The sequence below is a fragment of the Sturnira hondurensis genome, unplaced genomic scaffold, assembly GCF_014824575.4.
Source record: "Sturnira hondurensis isolate 20B ecotype Veracruz unplaced genomic scaffold, ASM1482457v3 Scaffold0003874, whole genome shotgun sequence".
NCBI lineage: Eukaryota > Metazoa > Chordata > Mammalia > Chiroptera > Phyllostomidae > Sturnira > Sturnira hondurensis.
Genome location: NW_028076505.1, coordinates 2,725,265 through 2,747,852, shown reverse-complemented (window position 1 = coordinate 2,747,852; position 22,588 = coordinate 2,725,265). Strand labels below are relative to the sequence as shown.

At 53.7% G+C, this 22,588-nt stretch overlaps 1 protein-coding gene across 2 annotated transcripts in view; it reads right to left on the bottom strand.

Annotated features, from left to right (window-relative positions):
• The window catches only part of ABCG1 (ATP binding cassette subfamily G member 1), a 51,921-nt gene that overhangs the window by 17,524 nt on the left and 11,809 nt on the right, over nt 1–22,588 (bottom strand). For both annotated transcript variants that reach the window (XM_037043024.1, XM_037043025.1), the window contains exons 3-5: nt 4,118–4,235; nt 2,978–3,110; nt 614–664 (exon numbers count right to left, since the gene is read on the bottom strand). In XM_037043024.1, coding sequence (XP_036898919.1) covers nt 614–664; nt 2,978–3,110; nt 4,118–4,235 — 302 coding nt within the window. The remainder of the gene's footprint in view (nt 1–613; nt 665–2,977; nt 3,111–4,117; nt 4,236–22,588) is intronic.

Genomic DNA, 22,588 nt, shown 5'->3' with positions numbered 1-22,588 from the left:
AATACTCACTGGTCCCCCCAGTGGGGCTTTCTGGGGCTTCCCCCTGGGTCCACTTGCCTACCACCCTCCCTGCTCTCTAGAGTCCTGGGAAATGAGGAGAGCCGTGAACAGGATTAGAAGAAGGTCTTACTCAGTCTGGAAACGTGTTCATTTTATTTTTAAAAGGCTGGTTAATAACACGTGAGAAACAAATTTCTTCTTGCAAATGTGTGTGGGTGGAGGCTGGGTATTTTTAGCTGAATGACTAGGCACCCTCACATTTAGTATTTTACAAAACCAACTGCGTATGAAGCATACTAAACCCAAAAAGGGACGGCACTTGGGCTGACCCAGAGGCTGGGCCTTCTGGCCACCAAAGCTCTCAGGCTGGTATCCTGCTGTGTCCTTGCTGTTTGTGAGGCAGTCCCAGGACATGAGAGTCAAGGCCGTGGCTCTTGCAGTGCAGGGGCCACTCCTGGCTGCCAGGCTACAGCACAGCATACTGTGATGTCCCCAGGTTCCCCACAGGAGGCAAGGTGACAAACCAACAAAACCAGTGCAGAAAAGGTCCCTGCCCAGGTGTTTGACCAGTGGCGCTCATGCACATTCTAGACCATCTGCGGCCCCAACTTACCATTTCCCTTCTGCCTTCATCTTTCTCCTGGAGCTTCAGATGTGCAGACACCTGCAAGGATGAGGGGCACCGTGTCAGGATAGTCAGGACAAGTGGCCCTCGGTGGGCAAACCTCACAAGACACACCACAGGCCAGGAGCCCCAGGGGCTGGAGGAAAACCCTCGGAGGGGGTCTTGGCTTCCCACCTCCCTTGGCTCAACGGAGGTGGGGTCTCGGAGAGCCGTGCATGTCTGTGGTGCTTCCTGTTCTCTCCAGCGAATCACTGCTGTGCCGGACATGTGGGCAGCAGAGAGATGAGGAGACCGTGGGCTCCAGGGCCCGAGGACTAGTGCTGTATGTTTAGGGACTTCACAAGCTGCCTGTTAAACCGCTGGTAGCTTAAAACTCTCCACGGCTCATCACAGCCTGTTGGAGAGTATTTACACCCCAGAAACTGGCAAGTGCTATAGATCAGGACTCCGGTTGGCTTGTTTGGTTTGAGACCCTGTTAGCCAGCGCACCCCTGGGCCCCTGACCCTGCTGGGTAGAATCCTGTGTTGCCACCATCACGTCCAGTGTCAGCCTTGGTTCTGCTCTGCCGACTTCTGCAGCTTTGGGGACCAAGGAGCCTCGGTTTCTTTACAGCCACCGTAGCGAGGTCAGAACCTGCCCACCACAGAGCTGGTGACGTTGCCATGGGGATCAATGACAGACTAAGATGCAGGGGAAGCAGCCACAGTCCCAGCCAGAGAGGGCCAGGCTGCAGTCAGCTCAGTCAGGCCAGCTGCTTGCCTGGTGACACCAAGTGGCACTTCTTGGTTGGCCCGGTGGTTGTGAGGGTCAGAAGCAGCTCATGAAAATGCACAACCCACAGCTGGTAGCCAACATCATCCTGCCATGTGTGACAAGACCTCACGTTAAAATCTCACTTAATTTAATTCAGAAAACAAATGGATTTCACAGCAGAGCCTGGTGATATGTTAGGGGGAGGAGAGAGATGATAACACGAGTCACCAACCCTGTTTGCGAAAGGCAGCAGCGACTGAGCCAGAAATTAAAGTGTGGCTTCTCCCTGGCCACCTGAGGAGACGAAGGGGCCAGCCAGGAGTCAACAGGGGTGCGTGGAGCTCACGTCTCCCGAACTTTCTTTTGTGTCTGTGGGCCTCTTCTAAGTTCCCTGTGCCCTCCTCAGAACGTCTGCTTGGGGGCCAGATAAACAATTGGGGCTGCCTGTGCCTCTCGGGAGGCCAGACTGGGAGAGAGGTGTCCCCTGACCTCCAGAACATTGAGTACCAGGGATGATGACAGGAACAAGCCTGCAGGGCCCTCCTTCCCGTGTATGCACAAAGCAGGTTAAGGTGCGGATCACATATCCGACACCTTACACTGCTTCCCTTCACTGAGATCCCCTCGGAATTGCCCTCGGGATGCAAGGCTAGTGGCTGCCACCCTGCGATGCTGGGGCGGGGGAGGAAGCTTTGCCCAGCCCCAATGACAAGCACAGGGTGTGACTTTTCTAGGCTGGGAACCAAGGCGAACCCCGTCCACTGAGCAAGGGTGCAAGGCAGACAGGCTGCAGACAAGGCGTCATGGGCCAGGAGCAGCCTGGAGCCCTGTCTTTTATGGCAGACAAGGACAAAGCAGGAAACCGAGCAGCCTTGCCCCAAATGCACCATGGAGAGAGAGCACAGGGTGGCCTGGCGACTTCCCACCTCTTCTCAGTGGGAGACATTGTAGCGGCTCCCACTGCCTAGAGCAGTGTCCGTGTGTTCCCTATTGGCGCAGGCTGGGCCTTTTTAAAGTGGCCCCAGGGCAGGGTACTTGGCTGGGTCGGGGTCTGTTCAAAGAGCATGGTGGCCCAGCCCTCCTGGACCCCAAAGTCCAGGACGCCTGGGCTAACAGCTGGATCTGGAGGCTGCCGTTCCTCCTGCTTTTGCAAGACTGCGTGTTTGATGGCTGTTGGCTATCTGTGCATGTGCAGGGCCTGGCAGCAAATGCTGGTTCCCCTCCCCGAGCTGGCAGGCAGGCGAGTCAGAGGAGAATGAGGCCCTCGGGCCCTGACTCAGCACCAGGCTGACTGGGTCCAAAGCCACAGATGCCTGAAGGACAGCGGACAGGAAGGGCAGACCCTTGGCCGGAGGGGGCAGGACTGTGGTCACCTCGGAAGGGGTCACCCACATCAATTGGGCCAATAACTTTCTCAGTAATCTGACCTGGATGTTGCCATCCAGGGTCTGTGACAACCCAGGGTCCAGAGGTTTGTTTTCATGAAGCTGTCGAAACAGCACGGCGGGTGTCAGCACGCCACCGGAGGGAAGGGCCTGGAGAGCCCCCGCCCCACACTGGGTGCTGCTCCCGAGAGCAGAGGAGCAGGGATAGCTCACCATCATGGCTTCCTGCACGGTGAGGTGCGGCAGCAGCATGTCATCCTGCATGATGTAGCAGGACACCTTCCGGAAGCAGCGCAGGTCCCGGGGCAGGCCGTTGATGAGGATGGCCCCCTTCATGCCGGTCTCCCTGCCAGGCCAGGAGGGGACTTGTCAGCCCAGACCGTGCTCCTCCTCCTCAGCGGGCCCAACAGAGAGGCAGCCCCTCCCTTCTCCCTCCCCCCCAGGGGGCAGGAAGGAAGGAGACCCGAGACCCAGCACTCACAGGAAGGAACCACGGGGAGCAAATGCCCAGCACAGAGAGGGGAGGGCATGTTTGTAACACGTGCCCGTAAACAAGCAGAGAGACACATGGATGCTCCTACATGTAGCCACAAGGTCACAGCTACACCCCTGGCTTTTCGGGGGGTTTCTAAGATGGGCTTCCAAGCAGTCCTGTGGGTAGCCCAGGCTACACTGGCTGCCCCCCAAGACAAGATTCTGCAGCAGGGCGTGTGGCTGAGCACCAGAACTAGTTCCTGAGGGTCTGGCTCTGATGCTGACAGGGAGGGGACACAGCAGGGCCCCTGGGCTCACATGGCTTAAAGAGGAGGCGGCCGGTGTCCCGGACCCACTCAGCCAAGTGCATGGTCCTTCTCCACCAGGAACGCTGTTCTCTGTGACCATAGTGGATGGGTGGGGCCCCCCATGTGTGCTTGGAAACGGGGCACAGTCCAGCCAGCCACACACACTCACCCTCTATCTCCCAGACCCATGCGCATCTCCACTGCCCAAGGCTCTCCTGGGCGCCTCCACTCAGCCGGGGAGGCGGCGGGGACCCGCCGTTCTGTCCCATGGCCACCCTCCCCTGAGTGCTGAGTGGGCAGCGTCCACTTCCACTCCACGGTGCAGTGACCAGGAGCTGCCTTTTGATGCTTTCAACGTCCCTTTCTTCTCTGGACTGTTTCCTTCAAAGATCCAAAGCCTCTTAAGGCTACCCCCCACCCCACCAGCCCTACTCCCACCTACAGGCTTCACTGGAACCTGCGTGGAACCATAAGAAGAGGCGGGACGGACGGAAGCAGCTTCACTATCCATACTGTTGTCATGATGCCACACCAGGTGAGGACCTGCTTCTCCTCTGAGGGGTGCACTCACCTGTACCCGGCCAGGATGTTCATGAGCGTGGACTTCCCGGCCCCGGAAGGGCCCATGATGGCCACCAGCTCCCCGCTGTTGAACTTCCCGGAAATGCCTTTCAGAAGGGTCTTGTATCCTGCAAAACAGCAGATGACATTCACTTTTCAAAGATCACAGGATCGGCTGGTCTGGTCCCCGGTGCCACACAGACAAGCACATGGCGTGACCAGCCACGGGACCCAGGCGGGGGCCAGATTCACCTCTACAGCATCTCCTGGGCTACGTTAATGGCAGTCACCGGTGGGTGTGCAACACCTCAGACTGTGCAAGGCACTTTCACACACACTATGGAGGGTACGAGGGCTTTGCCATGCTCCTTTCGGAATGAGGACGCGGATGTCTGGGGCCCCGGGGGACGCGTCCCGGCCCCCACAGCCAGCGTGGGCAGACCCTGAGTCAGGCCCCCACGATGGGTGAGCTCATGACTAATTTATTGTTTCTTTTGCGAATTTTTATTTATAATTTATACAAATATAAATTATTCGCATAGGATTTATTCATAAATCATCACTCCGTATTAATTAATTTATAATTAGAAGTTTTATTGTTTTTTGGCCACATCAAATTGCTCTGGAATCCCTGCCCGGTCTCCACCTGGGAGCTCTGTGGAAGCACAGTCATCTACACACCCTGAGCAGTGCTCCATGCGGTTTGGGGGGTTTTCTGAATACACTGTTCAGATGTGTGATAAAGAATAAAACAGAAGAAACAGAGTTTGTGCAAAGACTTCTAGTTCAGGATCAGTTCTCGGTTCCCGAGAAACAGAGCGTACCCTTAAATGACCAGGGCCACACAAACGCACTTCGGCTGCCACGCAAGGGGGGGCGGGCACCCTGCCAGAGTGCTCCCCAGGACCCCACACCGGTCTGTCCGTTCCAGCCCCAGCCAGGGTCTGGAGAGCTCCTGTGTCTCCCAGACAAGACGCCTGAACACGCAGCCTGTCACCCGGTGCCACCTTGGTTTAGATGCGGAGTCCCCAAGGCCCTGTTGAGTCAGAGAGACGCGGGAACACAGGCAGGAAGCTCGCTGCTCTGAGTTCTGGCTCATTACGGAGAGTGACGGTCGCTTGGGGGGGGCTGAGATGGCCGTCCCGGTGGGTGAGGGGCAGAGAACAAAGGGAGGGTGTCGAGCAGAGCAGCGCAGAACTGCCGCTGAGCCAGACGCCTGCCGCTGGGATGTCCATGACTCGAGGTCAGCAAATATCGGCCGGTGAGAGTTAACAGAGGCCCACGGACACCCGAAGGACTGCATCAGCCCTTCAGTGGACAGACAGACAGAAGGGCTGTGGGACAGCAGAGACCCCTCCCTTGCAAGGTCAAGCTGCCAGTGCAGTGGGCTCTGAATCAGGATGGAGCTGTGTTGGCTCAGAGCTCTGGGACCTGGGCCACAGGGGACCGCCTGACATCACTGAGGGAGCATTAAATGCCAGGCGTGCCAGACATCTGCTCATTAGCGGCCTCTCGTGGGTCCAGATCCCGAGCAGGGTTACTCCCGAGCAAACTCTCTATAAGCTATTCCTTCTCAAAGTTCAAGGCTGATCCCCAGCTCGTCCCCCATAAACCAGGAGCTGCCTGATGAGGCAGATGCCTTAGGGAGATGGCCACTGGCCACTTGGAGGCCACGAGCAGTCTGCACAGGGGTCGTGACAACCGGAAAGCAGCCTTGCTCCCGGGACTCTGGGAGGCTGCTCCCTCCGGGCAGAGCCCACAGTCACTGCTCTCACTCTGACGTCACCTGCTGTTGGCCCTTGGGGCCGGGGTCCACACTGGGACACAGATAACAATAGTGCCTGCAGGAAGGTCACAGGCTATGATGCCTGTAGCTGGGAAGCCAGGAACAGCCACGGGTGTGGCAGCTGGGGGAGCATCCGGCCCTCGCCATGGAAAAGGCCGGCAGAGTGGGGGATAGACTGTGGTCTCCTCCCCTACAGTACCAGACTGGGACAGAGAGTCTGTCCGTGAGCTCTGGCACTAAACAGGTCTGCTGTCCAGTCACGTGAGCTACAAGGCTTCCAAGGCCGATGACTCATGCCTTAGAGGGGACAGTGGTTCCCAGGGTGACATGGAAAGATGGGGAGCGCATACGTGCGACATCTGCAGGGCCAGTCGGGAAGGGCCACCTGAATCTCAATGACCTGAGGCTCCCATAGCTCCGTGATGGAGGGAATGCAGGAGATGTCCAACGAGACCTCTCCTCCTAACGGCCAGCCTGCCGGCCCTGAACTGAGTGCCGGGCACGAGCCTGGACATCTGCTAACCACCACGCGCACACCTCGTTTTCCTCCCAGCTCTCCTTACTTTTGCCCCTAGAGCCTCCAGGACGTCAACTCCAAATGATGGGACCAGAACTGTCTCCTGAATCACCATGTCCTGCGGGTACAACAGGACTAGGTCACTTAAAAAAAGTTTATGGAATTCACGGACAGAAAGTGAACTCGGCATAAGTGAATTTAGAGTCACAGACACTGTCTTGGGTGCCACCACTTGGCTGAAGCTTCTTTCTGAGCCATGGCCTCCATCCGACAGGCCCCTCAGGCTTCAGACCAGCGTGTGCTGGGTCAGCAAGAAGGCCCCAGGAGCCCCGGCAGCTCAGCTCTTCAGGCGGTCCCTGAGGTCAGCCCACAGGGTTGAGTGCTGCTGTGCAGTGCATTTTGGAGGGGCCGCTGGTATCCCCACGCAGATGTACAAAAGTCGCCAGTAAACCCTTACCTAATCACAAGCAACATGCGCAATATGTATACTTCAGAGTGATTACTTTCTGATGTAAATGTTAGTGAAGTCGAGCATACAGAGATAGAAAAATGCACAAATTTTAAGTGGGTGCAAAGTTAGATACTCCCCCAAACTGACTTTCCCCGGGGGCTGGCCTCCAGGTCAGCAGTGGGAGTTAAGGGCCCTGGGAAGCCCCTCCCAGCACATCAGTGGGTAATCGCTTTGGAATCTTAAGTATAAATAACCCCAGGGGTGTTGATTTTTAGACAGAGGAATATGTTTTTCCCAAAGGGGAAAAAGTTATTTTCTTTTCTCGGAAGTGAAAACAACACTCCTGTGCCCGCTGCAGAACACTCCTTAGACGGAAAACTGCGCCCCAATAATCCTGGGAGCCTGCTGTTTGCCCTATGACCCTTGCCCGGGATGAGTTGACTCTTGTCCAGAACGTATGTCAAGAAGTCGAGGAGAAATGGAACGACTGATCATTGGCACGTGAGTGACCTAGCAGCGCCTTAAAGGGAAATAGTGCCATAAGGTTTTGGGGACACACAGCAGCTTAGATTCGGTGGGGTAGGGGTGCAGCTTTTCTCATTTGTAGAAATGTACCCTTGAAGGACAGTCCTGCCGGCTCTGGACGGGCTCATATGGGATACTCGGCGTGTTAGCTTTGCTCACATTGCCCCCAAATGCCTCGCAGCGAGCAAGCTGAGGACCAGGTCCTTCTCCATACTTTGCAGATGAGAAACAAGGGCTCAGAGAGGGTTAACAACCTGCCCAAGGCCACCCAGTGGCTCAGCAGAGGTGCCAACATCCCAACCACTTCTGCTCAACTTCAGAGGTGGCCCTTGCACCCGGCCACCCTCGAGCCTCTGCCAGCCCGGGCAGCCCCTCCCCAACCCAGCCTCCTTCCCATCCATCTCTGTGGCCAGCTCAGCTCAGCAGTATGCATTCAGTCCACTGTCGCAGGAAACACCTAACAGGGGATTGGCAGAAAGTACATGCCTTTCCCTCCCCCAAAATGGAATCCCCTTGGTTGCCGAAGGCCAAGGCTGCTGCCTGAGTGAGGCCAGAGCAGCTCCCAGTGCGGGTGTGGCAAGGCGACCCAAAAGCTAAGGCTCTGTGTGCATCCACAGAGCTCTTAACTCATCCAATTGTCCCTCACTCTTCAATCTCATTCTCTCTCCATGAAACATTCTCAAGTCAAAAAAAAAAAAAAATTCTTGCCAGCGAGTGTCCGGGCGTCTGCCATCCAGGGCAGACTCAAGCCCCGAGCTGCGCGGGTCTCCTCTGCCTGATATTAAAGACGTCACCTTCCCTTACAGTCATGAGGAAAAGCACACCCTCTGACCCACACACCGCTCCCCATGGCTCCTTGTCATAAAAACACCCCTGTCACCCGCTGCCACTGGCTGCCCAACCACAGGAACTGGAGCAGACGTGTTTCAGAGCAGCGCGCAGCACACTGGGCCCCTTGGGAACCGTGAGGCCCCGTTCTGGTGACCCGCAGAAAGTAATAAGCAGCTTGTGCCTCCGACTCCAGCAGCGAGTGGCTCGCTCCCTCGGGTGTCACTTATTGAGCTGCCATGGGAAGGGGTGGCAGTTTCTAAAGCAATGCTGGGCTCAGGCATGGCTTTTGTTCATGGGCTGCTGTGGGGACTGGGCAGGGGCGGTTGGAGTGGGTGCCCCCTGAGAAGCAGGCTCGTGCGTGCTTGTCCAAGTGTCAACGCCAGGCTGATCGCTATGGTGAATGTGCCGTAGAAGTCACTGTCACAGACAAACGAGTCACCAAGTGGAGCTGTGCAGGCAGAGGCTGCGAAGGGGTCCTGACCCTGGCTTTGCTCTCTCACCTGAGAGCTGGCCCAGGGGGCGGGGCCACACCAAATACTCCTCCTCTAGGCCTCACGGGGAGTCTCGTGGCAGACGAGGGGCCCCCAGTGCCCACAGAGAGGCCTGGTCCTTAGCAGAGATGGTCAGGGAGCTGTCGGCCTTCACACGCCCCCCACCCTATTCCCCTCTTTTCCTCTCTGGGGTCCCTGCACCTGTCAGCCAGGGGGCTGGAGATGGAGTTTCACATCCTGCCTGTCCGTGTCCTCATTGGGAACCCTCCTCTCACAGAGGGGACATTAAATCACAGACCAGACAACCCCACCGGCCCCCACCTTCAGAATGTGATCAGAGGTGCCAAACTCCCCCAAATCCCAGCTCAGAATGAGCCTTTATCCCTCATAATGAAAATGGGGGGAAAGTTCAGATATTTTCTACTATGAAAATTACTAAGATGGAGAAAGAAGCAACTGACTTTCTATGACCAAGTTAGAAATTATTTCTCAAACGTTTCTTACCTCAGTAAGAAATGATAGCTATTCCCTGATGCAATTTTTAAATCACGGTCAAGTTTACAGTCTTGTGGCTGTATTGTAATTGTCATGTTTTGCCTTTTAATAAAAATTACCCTGATCTGGTTACATAGGACTTTAGCGTTGAGCAGAATTACAGATACCACCTTCCTGTTCAGGGTAAAACGAACATGTGCATATGAGATGCAAACTTGGACGTGGGAAAACGAGGTTTGGTCTCAAAATCCGGTTTGTCCTGAATAACAAAACCCCTCTCAACCTGGGCCTTGGTTCCTAATCTACAAAATGAGATGAGTGGACTATACGAATCTTTGAGAGCACTCCCTAATTAAGAAAAATAATCATCTTGCTTGTGTGTAGACATACAAGTGCACACTTCTACATTTGCCATTGGTTCTCGAAACGACCTTGCAGGCTTTCTGCAAGGCAAGACAACGAAGAAGAAACTAAGAAGTTCATGGGGTTACATTTCATTCCTTTATCTCGAGGAGGAAGCGCTGGGGCAGACGGGAGGCAGACCGCTGAGGGGGCCTCTGCACCCAGGCAGCTCGGTTCACTCTCTTGTGCTGAGCTGAAGCCGCTTTACAGAAATATTCACCAACAAGTCATCTATCAGAACGGCTTAATCTTGTGTTCACCGGTATCTCAAGTGAGGAACGTCTTGATAGCAACCACGCCCTCTAAAAGCTACTTTATATCGGTCGATGACTGTTTTTTCCCCTTAAGAAATTGTCTTAGATGTACACATGCAGTCTCTGAAAAATCCCCATGTTTATTCCTTTGAGCTATTCGGGTGGTGAATTCAGCCATCTCACAAACCTAGAAGCTGACAGTGGCAACCGTGGTGTCACTAAGCCACCCTCCTCGCCTGCCCAGAGCAGCTGTGGGCACCCCCACCCACCCTGGCCTCTCTGGGATGTCCTGTGGAGCGAGGGCCACTGTCCCTGATCTAACCTCAGGGTGTCTTGTGTGGCCCTGTCTGCTCAACAGTCAGAGCTCCGTGGAGACACTCAGACGTGCAGGTGTGCTCGAGAAAGGGTGGGACTGAGGGACAAACAGGTAAATGCTCCGGCGGCCTGGTTCTCCCACAGCTGGCCTAGTACCCACCCAGCTGGCCTAGTACCAGCCCCGCGCTGCTCTCTCTCCTTTGCCTGTAATGAAACTCCTGCTCTCGCACCCAGCCTCCTGGACCTCTCTCTGCCTCCATCACACAAGGGAGCCCGGCTTCAGTCTATGTGTCTGCTGTGCCATCTGCTGTCCTCTTCCTGTCACCTGGGCCTAGGGCAGGATTTTCTGCAAACTGCAGATTACAGAGGAATGGACCCCACCCGCCCTCCAGAAGAACGCGCTTTGTCCAGGCAGTTTCGTGAAGCAAGTTGGGGCCCGCATATTCCGTTTCCCACGTTTGCGAAGCCCTTTATTTGCGCTGAACTTAAATCAACAGGAGAAGAGCACGACATCCTGGTTCCTTTATAACTTTCATGACCACAAAATCCCCAGCCCCACAGCTTCCTCACAAGCCAGTGGAAAGGCCTATGTTGTTACATAAACCCCTCTGGTTCTTTCACGTACAGACTTTCAAAAGCCCTCTGACCCACAAGTTTGCCTTGTCCTGCACACTCTGGCACAAATTCACCCAGAATTCCCTGGAGGGGGGGAGGCAGCCCCGGGGACGCAGGCCCAGGAAACGCAGCTCTCTACTCGAGACACTCGGACCCTAACATGGGCCTACACTGCAGGGGCCACCTGGGGGACAGAGCTGGGGAAAAGATGGGGGACCCAGGACCCGCTATGCACAGGGTCTTCCTACTTGGGGGTCACTCTGATCCAGTGACTCAGGAAGTGGTGAAGTTCATACTTCTGGTTTCTGCCAGCCAGCTGTTCCTGGTAAGACTCCAGCCAGGTCAACAACCTTCTGAACCTCAAATCTAATTAGCTAGCTGGGGGCTTTCTCTGCTTATGGTTATTCTGCATGTGAAAGTGCTTCCCCCAAGGTGAAGGTCACTGTCAGCTCTCAGCAGGTGCTTCCCAAGTGTTTTTGGAGAGTTGGTTATTTTGTGATAGAAAAACAGATGCCGTGTAAACAGCCCTGCCCCTCAACTCAGAGGCAAGAAGTCTTCACGTGGTCGGTTCACGCTCCAGCCACTAGGACCCCTCCGAGTTCCAAGCACCATTCTTAAAATCCATGAACTACGAACCCCGAGACTCAGAATCTGCCAGCTGTGAGAGGAGGAAGCGGTTGAAGTTCTTTACCAAAAAGATAGTGGGAACTGCGCAGTTATTTCTTTTATTTTCACCCAAGGACACTTTTTCATTTCTTTCAGAGAGGGAGAGGAAAGCAGGGGAGGGCAAAAGAGAGACAGACAGACAGACACGTAGACTGGCCTCCCTGACCAGGGATGGAACCCTCAACCATTTTGCTTTTTGGGAGGATGCTCCAACCAACTGAGCCACTCTAGCCAGGGCCAAATTTTGAAGTGTTTTAGATATACTGATTTATTTGCAAAGCTATATCTGTGTCAACTGCCTTATCTAGTTTCTTATCTGCTAGTGCAGAGGACTGTGGCCAGGGCAACCTCATTCTCTCAGTGTCAAGGACAGTACTAAATACTGAGAGAGCGGCTCAGGTGGGTTCCTGTTGGAACCTGGCACCGGAGGGGAGAGGGGCGGCTCGGGGTCTGAGCAGCCCATCCTGAGCACCTGTGAGCCCCAAGTCTGCTCTGGCCACGCTCTCTCCACCCCAGGCTGACCCCAGGCTCCAGTCTCTGTGAATGACTTTGCCACTTCCAATGACATGTTGGCCAGAAGAGAACAATGTTTATTCTAGCCAGAGACAAGGAAGGTTTGCAGACAAGGAAAGAAAATGAGCAGATTAGACCCCTCGGTTTTCAGCCGGCCCGTCGGTCTGGACGGTGCTAGATCCTGGGACTCACACCAGCCCTCCTACCAGACTTCACAGAGGAGCTGGCCGGCGGACAAGTCGGAGCTAGAGTTCAAAAAGCTGCATTTGGGGCTTGAATAGGTTTTACAAAGAAGCAGAAAGAAACCTTATCTTTCTACCCCACACGCGTGATACTGCCACCAGCAAGTATAAACACACGCACACACCCCTATCTCAAACACAGTGCTCGGGTCAGAGTAAGATACAAATACAGGCTGCACTCTCTTAAGTAAGAACAGAAACGGCAGCACCCAGGCATTCCTGCCCTGTTACCCAGCATCTGGAAGCCTGCTGTCCCCACAGAGATGTCCCAGGGGACAGCAAGCTTTTCCTCAGGTCCCTGTGGAGGGGAGAGGACTGATAGGCTCCCCAAGGGCACAGGGGGCTCAGAAGCCAGTGCCTGGCCCTGCATTCCCCACAAAGCAGTGCCTGCATCCTCGCCCCACCACCCCACCACCCCAGCTCCAGAGAGGCTGACTGTGCCCTGGAGCTGCTGAGATCCTGAGACCCCTGAGCCTGGACCGCCCCCCTTCATTCTCCCCAAGGGGCCAGCAAGGCCATTTCCTNATGTCCCAGGGGTCAGCAAGCTTTTCCTCAGGTCCCTGTGGAGGGGAGAGGGCTGACAGGCTCCCCAAGGGCACAGGGGGCTCAGAAGCCAGTGCCTGGCCCTGCATTCCCCACAAAGCAGTGCCTGCATCCTCGCCCCACCACCCCACCACCCCAGCTCCAGAGAGGCTGACTGTGCCCTGGAGCTGCTGAGATCCTGAGACCCCTGAGCCTGGACCGCCCCCCTTCATTCTCCCCAAGGGGCCAGCAAGGCCACTTCTTGCTCCAGGTTTTAAAAAATAATTGTTATTGTTATTCTATTACAGTTGTCCCAATTTTCTCCCTTTTCCCCCCTCCACCCTGCCCACCCCCTGCTCTCACAGGCAATCCCCACAGTTTCCTGTGTCCGTGGGTCGTTCATACCTGTTCTTTCACTAGTCCTTTCCCCTTCTTTCCACCCTTGTCCCCCTACACCCTCTCCTCTGGTCACTGTCAGTCTGTTCTGTGTTTCCATGACTGTGGTTCTATTTAACTCATTAGTTTATTTTGCTCATTAGATTCCTCTTATAAGTGAGATCATATGGTATTTGTCTTTCATCAACTGGCTTATTTCACTCAGCATAATGCTCTCCAGTTCCATCCATGCTGTCTCAAAAGGCAGGACCTCCTTCTTTCTTTCTGCTGCATAGCATTCCATTGTGTAAATGTACCACAGTGTTTTGATCCACTCATTTACTGATGGGCACTTAGGAGCACTTGGCTCCAGCTTTTAAAGGGCCAAGTGTGGCTTTCAGGTGGCCATCTGTTCCTCTCTGTTCTAGCTCAGCAGTTCTCAGAACGGGGTCCCCAAGCCAGCAAGGTCAGCAGCACAGGGCACTTCTGGGCATGCTAACTCTGGCCTGGCCCAGGCCTGCTGAATTAGACCCTTGGGTGGGCCCAGCCCCCGTGTTTCACAAGCCCTCAGGGTCATCCTGGTGCTCACCCGGGTTTGAGGCCATTGCCTCACGTCATGAGGCTTCTGGAGGCATGAACTAGCAAACCACCGCTGCTTTCTCCATCAGCTCAGAGTGGAGCTGGGGGTGGGGGGGGGGAAACAGGTTCCCCTTTCCCCTTATTGACTGGAGCCATAAACTGAGTCTGAAATTAAGCTGCACAAAAGAACAGTGTGAAAAAGCTGGTTGANGGGCATGCTAACTCTGGCCTGACCCAGGCCTGCTGAATTAGACCCTTGGGTGGGCCCAGCCCCCATGTTTCACAAGCCCTCAGGGTCATCCTGGTGCTCACCCGGGTTTGAGGCCATTGCCTCACGTCATGAGGCTTCTGGAGGCATGAACTAGCAAACCACCGCCGCTTTCTCCATCAGCTCAGAGGGGAGCTGGGGGTGGGGGGTGGGAAACAGGTTCCCCTTCCCTAGAGCTAGGGAAGGGGAACCAGCCCCTAAAAGGTCAGCATTCTTCCTGCAGCTAATTCACCTGACTCATCGCTTAGCATTTATCCCATCCTTAGATTTACCATTTGGTTCTGGACATTAGCCCTCTAGGCCCTTAACTGCTACAGAACCCTCCTCCCCTCTCACAGTAAGTTTGCTAAAAAGCCAATATCCCCTGATAGAAACTCAGAACGTCAACAGACACTAGTAGGAATGGCACATGCTCTGGTAATTTTGCTTAAAATAAAAGGCACTAGGATCTACCTTAACACACTGGCCGCACGTTTCTCAGAAACACAGCTCATTGTTCTGTGCTTTCAGTAACAGGCGTGTTTGTAAAGCAAGTAACCAAGCAGCACAGGGCATTCTTAATAAAGTGGAGCTCCTTCAGAAACAGTGTGAAGTTATTAATGCCCTCTGGATTTGCAGGCTCCCCTCAGAAATGGTCTCCGTGTGCAGTAAGCCCACTGACGTCATAATGACGGAAGAATGTCCATTTTGCACTCATTTGCAGGAAACCTGGTGACCCAGCATCCTGAGAGGCAGTCACTTTTTTTTAATCCTCACCAGAGGACATGCTTATGGATTTTAGAGAGAGGGTAAGGGATGGAGAGAGATGGGGAGAGAAACATTTGATGGATTGCCTCTCACACGCAGCCAACTGGAACCAAACCCACGACCTAGGCATGTGCCCTGACAAAGAATTGAACCTGCGAACTTTTGGTCTGTGTGACGATGCTCCAACCAACCGAGCGCACCAGCCAGGGTGAGGCAGTCACTCCTGAACACAGGCAGCACTCTCATGAGTCTGCGAATGTCAGAATTGCAGCATTCCCAGAGATCACCATCCTGTTCGCTGGGCTGCAGACAGCCGGCGTGGCTGATCCACGCCCCCAAGCCCTGCCTCCTTCTGCCCACGCCAACCCCATGCTGACAACAGGACAAAGCAGCAGAATTTACCCCTCACCGCCCACTCTGCCCTCAATCGCCTGGATGGCACCAGTGGGCACAGCTGCTGCGTGTGAGCATGTGCGGTGTGCATTTGTCACGGCCATTCAGTGTCCCTGAAGCTGGATGGCAGGTTTGACCTGGGCCGGGTCACGAGACCTGGCTGCAGGCCTCCACGCTGCTCGGTCCTCCAAGCTCCTCAGATTTCTCTCCCACGACACTGCCTCGAACTCACTGCAAACGTTTTAAGGCACAAGCCTGGAGGAAGTAAACATTTTCATGTTTGAGTTCACTAAAAATGGCCCTGGGCCTGGGTGGTCTCGAGATCTGTGTCACATGACAATGGGCAAAGAGGAGGAGCATGGAGGTCAGTCAATCTGCACTTGATCCTGGGGTCCTAGGGGCTCTTGGAGGAACTCTGAACCTGTCGCTTACCCTTTTCCAGCTGCGGTCTTCTCACTGATGATGGGGGAACAATGCCTCACGCGGCTGTCGGGGACCCGATGAGGCAGGTCAGGCCACAGATTTCCTCTTCTACCCACACTGGGTGCCTCACAGCCCAGGATGAGCACACAGGGCTGGACCTTCCCTCTAAGACAAGGCGTACAGCCCTGTGACTCTGAGCAAGTCCCACACATGTCCCCTCTCCTCCTTCATGGGGGCCTGTAGGGACGAGGCATTTAGAATGATGCCCAGCCCTGAGGACATGCTAAGTTAGGCTGATGTTTACCACGAATGTGAAGTAGTTCTACTTCTTTCATTTTAAAAGTGCAAGATTTTACTCCAAACTTACTCTTAGAATGATAACTAAAAGGCTTTGATTCGTCCTGTTGATTCTAGGCTATTGGATCACACATCCCATTGCTCATAAGGGCTGTTTATTACGCAGCACATGCGCGGCAGGCACGGGTGCTTCGTGATGCCAAGTTATTTAGTCCAAGAATATGGGTATTATCATTGTGAATGTGCCCTTTTTACAGGGAAGTTAAGTTCATCGCCCAGTTTCCTAGCCACTAGGAGCAGGGAGAGGGGGTTATGCAGACTCTTATTCTTGAGCCTACACTCCCAGCCCACCCCTTCCCCAATGAGCACACACTGCTCTAAGGTGCTGGGGCCTGGAATCACCTGATTAAAAGAGGGAAAGAAAGAAAACTGTGACTTAGCCCCATGTACAGTTCAATTCATCTTAACCTCCTTCTTGTTACATATGAACTTAGTATTCCCACAAAAGAAGGAAAACAGCATTTTCTACAAAAGTACAACCTGACAAGTTTCACATTAAATATGTGCAATTCTAAGAACAGCATCCGCGCATCGGTGAGGCTGCTGCCACAAACAGACTGCGGCCTGCCACCAACGTCCTCAAGGCCACCGGGCCCACGGCAGCTGCCAGTGGGAACAGCGGGCAGCGTGAGAGCCTTCCTTTCCAGCTGTGAAGATCCAGCCACAAGGCTGAAACGCAGGGCACCTGATGCCTCCCACACCCTCCTGAGATAACCTCCCTGAACCTCCCTCCTGGGCCAAATCCTAAAGTAGACCGTGGCCGAGAGAGCTCTGACCTAGGGTGGAAATTTCCACCCAGTGACTGCAAAGGTACAGAAGGCGCGTCAACATAAATAGTCTCAACTGTGCAGTTCTCACCAGTGGCGACCTGAAGGTCTTGAAAGACCTCCCAGAAAGAATGAAACCTTTGCCTCCCTCGTCCTGGAAATCGCAGAGCCTTAAAGAAGAACCGTTTATTGACATCTCTGATATGCTGGGGTTAAGCCCTCATAGCAGCCGTGACCAAGAAACTGGGAAGCCTTAGGGAAGGAAAGAAGGATCAGTACAGAAATTCTCACAGAGAACCACTTACCAGGCCATTATTATTATTATTATTATTATTCAGTAAAATCCTTCATAAAACCAAGGACACAAAATCCAACCCTTCAGTGACCTACACACTAAAATGCACTGAGCCCACTATAGTATCAGTAAGTGGCCCTCAGCCATTCCCCACTCTGGGCTGTGCTGTAGGGACAAGGGGTAACTGTTACAGTCTCTATTCGAAAGCTCAGAAAGAGGTACCAAGGAAGGACCCTAGCTATAACAGGGTGCAGCCAAGAGGGGGGCCCGACATAGGGGTTTGTAATGAGGTCCGTAAGGACGAATGAAGGCAGGCTCCTTCCCCCAACCTGGGAGGTAAGGTGGGCTCCTGGCAGAGGGTGTGGCACAGGCAAAGAACACACAAATCCTGATTGAACAAACCCCCCTCTTAACAGGCAGCCCGCCTGGCCAGCCCGTGGGGAGTGGCTGAAGAGAAAGGAGGCTGGGAGACAGGCAGTAAAGGGCTCTCCCTGAATCCTTTCTGCCAAGCTAAGCACTTCGACATTTCTATTACAGAGACCTATCCAATTCTAAAAATCAAGAAACACAGAACATCCCTGGGAAGAAAGAAACTGCTGAGACAAAAACCACTACCCTCCTCTAGTAAGCCGGACAAAAATGAGGGACAAAGAAAGGTTGCATCGTTTGGCCCAGGACACACACACCACACACGGCACATCTGTGACAACTTAAGGAGGGCAGGACTAGACACATATGGCTAGAGGGCCCACCATTTAGGACCTAACCATTTTCTGGACAAGCTGATAGGGAGGTCTTTAGTTTTAGAAACAGGAAACCCGCAAGCTTCCTCTACATGTCTTAATGGGAACTCTGATAAAATATGAAAGTAAAATGTAAGGGCTCCCACTTTTCAACCAGACTTTTGTATAGAGTACGTTCTTAAGATAGGAACACGCGTGGTGATTATAGTAATGGACCACCTCAGTTGTCATACTGTGCACTGCCTCCCTTCTGCAAAGGTTTTCACTGGCCTCACCTGCAAAACCTCGGAAAGACAGAGGGAATTTATCATGTCAAAGTTTCCCACCGCCACCACCTCTAACTTCCTGCATTCCACCTTCAGCTCAGCGAGTCTCAGACGCTTGAGAACTAGAATCTCCACATAGGTTTACAAAAGTGTCAATTCCATCAAATAAGCAAGTAAAAACTGGGGCTATGAAAACAATTATTAGCCCCTGGCAACTTGCATTTATTCAGGAACCCTAAAGCATATAAATGATGGTGTTTAACTTTTCGTAACTCACAGGAATTAAACCCAAAGTAACCAGATCAGCCAAGTGTCTAGAGAAGGCCCTGGTCCCAGGGAGAGGCAATGCATGGTACCGCCAGGGTGGTCCCATGCTTTCCGGGCATTAGAATGCAGCCCAAGCGGCAGAAACCATGGGTATCACATCTGTGGAGTCACCAAAAACTATTCCACTGAAAACACACCTGGCCTCTCCTTGCCCGCACACCCAGGATGGAAGTGACTTGGCAAGGAGTAGGCGGCCTTTCGGCTGGATTCCAGCGCACTGACTGGATCCTCAATTCAGACACCTGAGGGGAATTCCAGGATTCCAAAAACCACCCTGGTCATTTTTAAGCACTGACATCCAAGAACAGTGGCTGGCTGCTTCCTGACCAACCTGCTTGGCCCAACCCAAGAGGCCCTCCTGCCTCTTGTCCGTTCACCCACCTGGTGAACCCAAAACAGAACAAAACAAGAACACTGGACTCAGATACTGTTTGCCTCACAGAAAACGGGCTGCACCTGCCTGCCCCCATGGCGCTACCCACCGCTGTAGACAGAAGTCCGAGCTATATGTCCCATTGACCAATGTGGCTGCAATGAATGTGATTAAAAGTTTTTAAAAAATTCATAGAAGTCTGGAAAATTGTGACGCCTCCCCATTTTGACGAAAGCTACAAGGACACAGAAACCACTGGGACGCCAGCCATTGTCCTTAAGATGGCCCAAGTTTCTGTGGGTTATTTCCATTCCAGGGAAGTCTCCCAAATATGCTCAGAGAGACATCAAAATAATACTAATCACATTTAAAATAATACTAATAATACTAAAAATATCTCCGTCCATCAGAACCATTTTAGAGACATCTTTTGGAGTAAAATTAGGCTACAGGGAAAGTTCTGGCACTTTCAAGGCCCAGGTGTTCCACGGACCTGGGGTAGATCACGGGGTGTGCACTCCCGGGGTCCACAGGGTGGCCCGAGTCCGGGGGAATGAGAGACCAACACCCAGAGAGGCCGCAGCACGGGGACTCCAGGAGTTCCGAACCTTCTGCTCCCGCTTAGCAACAGCGCGCCGCGCCCAGCCAATCCTGCCCGGCCGCCGAGGTTACCCGCGAGCATTGACCGAGAGTAACCTCCGCGCCGGCGGCGGCGACAGCGGCAGGGCATTACTGCGCAAGNGGTGTGCACTCCCGGGGTCCACAGGGTGGCCCGAGTCCGGGGGAAGGAGAGACCAACACCCAGCGAGGCCGCAGCACGGGGACTCCAGGAGTTCCGAACCTTCTGCTCCCGCTTAGCAACAGCGCGCCGCGCCCAGCCAATCCTGCCCGGCCGCCGAGGTTACCCGCGAGCATTGACCGAGAGTAACCTCCGCGCCGGCGGCGGCGACAGCGGCAGGGCATTACTGCGCAAGCGCAGCCGCGCTCCTGCCCCGCCCGCACATGCCCGCCTGCACCTGCGTGCCGCCGAGAGCGCCGGGCGGCGGTACTCTTCTTTTCCAAGCTGTTAGGTTTTAGGTTCCAAAGGAGTATGAAAGTCCTCCAGACAGCCTCCGCCAGACGCGCATCCGGTGCGTCCGGCCGCCTGGCAAGGACAATGCAAGCGTCACCCTACCCCTTCCTTCACCTGGAGGGTCAGCGTGGCACCATACTGGGAAAGAGGTGGGGTTTACTCCATATTTAAAGCCCAAGGAAGAGTCACCTGAGACTCCACTTCACTAAGGCCTGCTCCTGAATAAGGCTAGACTGAATTCGCCCCTTGGAGGTAGGCAGTCCCAACACCCTTGGAAGGAAAGTCGGGATGCAAGACAGGTGGCCCAATAATCCCATCCAGGAGGGAGAAGCCAGCGGAGGTGCTCAGCACAGCCTAAGCCAGGTGCCCCCGCCCAACCCCTACACAGCCCATAAGGGCATCTGGGAACACCCTCCCCAGGAGAGGTGGGGAGGCCTTTTATGGCATTTCTGCTGCCACCGGGGTTTGGGATTGTGTATGCCATGGGCACAGTAAACCTAACACAGCTCATTTTAGGGACCCTGTGACATAACGAAGGGGGAGTTCTCAATGGAGCTTGGTGAGAGGCAGGTAGGTAGCACTGGAGCTTACAGCCCGAGTCTGAGGTCTGCCTCCCATAGACTCCCTCCTGGGTAAGATGCCCACACTGATATGCCTTATGTCTTTCCCATGATGCCTTAATGATGCCATGTGCTGTAGCTAACAGCATTTGCCTAGTATAAAAAAAACCAAAAACATGTTTAGTTAAAAAATGAGCACTCCCCCCAAAAAGTGGGAAGAGAGAAATAACAACTGAGAAATCCCACAAAACTCCTGCTGAAAGTTCGCTTCCAAGACAAGGCAGTCCAGCTACGGGGCCAGGGACTTTTTTGTCTGAGCGCACAGGGCTGCCTGAATGTCACTAAGGAAACAGAAAATGAAACAGAACACGAGGCTCACATCTGCTCTTCTATGGTGCTCCACCCTTATCAGTTTACAGAGAACAAACACAAGGCAGCAGGGGTCCCTGCCCCATGCCCTTCCCCCACAGATGCCACGCTGATGCCTGCTCTCAGAGCCGCACTCCGGTCTCACTTCCTCCAAGGGCCATATGCTTCTTACAGCATCATTTCCAGGTAGCTCTGGCTCTTGACACACTTGGTTACTGTTTTGTACCAAGCCTTGGTCAGGCTTCCTCCTTTCAACTCATGAGCTCATTTCAAGACCAAGATCGAGGTCCATTCTGCAGAGTTCCCAAAAGTAGACCTTGCATCAACTAATGAACATTACTTGAATTCAGATTTCACCTCGACAGACAGAAGCCTTTTCTAAGAATTTGATTGTGCAAACACGGACCTGGCTGCTTGGGGAAGTGTCAGGCCCTGGTTCCTAGAGGTGCTCAGATGGAGGCTGGCCACCCACTCACTGTTGGGGATGGGGCAAGAAGGACTGGCTACTCCCTGCGTGAGAGGTCAGGCCAAGGGAGCTCCGAGTCCCCTCTGCACTCCAAGAGTCGGATTCTAAATATAGGTTTCAGCTGGATATAATCAATCTTGAAGTCAGTCTGGCATGTCTTAATTTTGACACCGAATGCCACTTACCCTACAAAGCAGAAGGGTGACTGACTGACAACATTGCAGCAGACAGGGAGAAGCGAAACTGATGGCAGCGATCAGACTGGACTCCGCAGGCACACCAGCCTCCACCCTTGACTCCGCAAACTCCTCTCGCTGCCTTCGTTCACATTATGGGCAGCAAAAAGTCTGTATCTGATATATTTTATTTGAAGGTAAGCTTTCCTCTGAAGGTTCTGGAACTTCATCAGCATGCGTTGGATAGTGAATCGCCTCCTTCTACACACCCCTAGTTTGTATGGTGTCTTCTTTCTAAACAATTTAATCTGACCCATGTGGTACCTTTGTTTCTTAAATAAGCAAATCTGTTGATTCTGGAACTGAACTCAAAAGGAACAGGTGTATGGTTACTAAACACTTTTTTCCCTGCCCATTTATAAACAAAAGAAATGGTTTCATGTTTAGCAAAATGTCACCTTGGGTTATTTCTTGGCCTTGGCAGAATAGGCCCTGGTGTGTAAGAGAGGACTGCAGTTTGAGAATGTTAAATTTTCAAGAGACAAGCATATTTGAAGTGTTAAAAGGAGGCAGGAGGGTACCCACCCAGCCAGTGAAGAATAGTGTGGCAAGAATGTCCTCAGAAAGTACAACAGTGACACCAACCCCCCACTGTGCAGAGCACAGGCCTGCAAAGTCACTCTAAAGAGGACAGATGGCTCAGGAACAGGCACACTCTCTGGGAAAGTGAGAGTGTGAGCCGGATAAAGAACTGCCACTTCGAAGGTAACAGAGGTGGCCACACACTGAAGCTGAGGAGGAAAGGAGACCTCCAGGCCCCCCGCTGGCAGAACCGCCTGAGCCATTTCTGCGGGGCGTGGAGCCTGACAGTGGCACTTGAAGGTCCCGGGGACCAGTGGGACAATGGCTGGCTTCCACGAAGTGCACTCAAAGGGAGAGTGTGTGTTGGTTGGAGTAGGGAAGCACCTAGACTCCTTGTGTAAAAGTTCTCCTTATAAACTAGCAAGCCCTTTGATTTTGTACAGGTGTGCTACACTCATCTGTCCTGAGTCTGCCGCCGGAGTGGGCCCATCCTCAGCAGTTTTTCAAAGCCTCTTTCAGAGCCTCTAAGGTAAACAATCAGAACTGTTCCGGATGACCCATCATCAAAGGGCCGGGAGCGGGTGTCCTGCCTGCCTGCCTACCTGCCAGCCACCGAGAACTGAGAAACTGAGGACTCCCCCCTAGAGGGGAGGAGGGGCTCTCCATTTGTCTCCATTTATTACACCCGAGCCTCAAGTGAGGCACCCTTGTAGGCAGC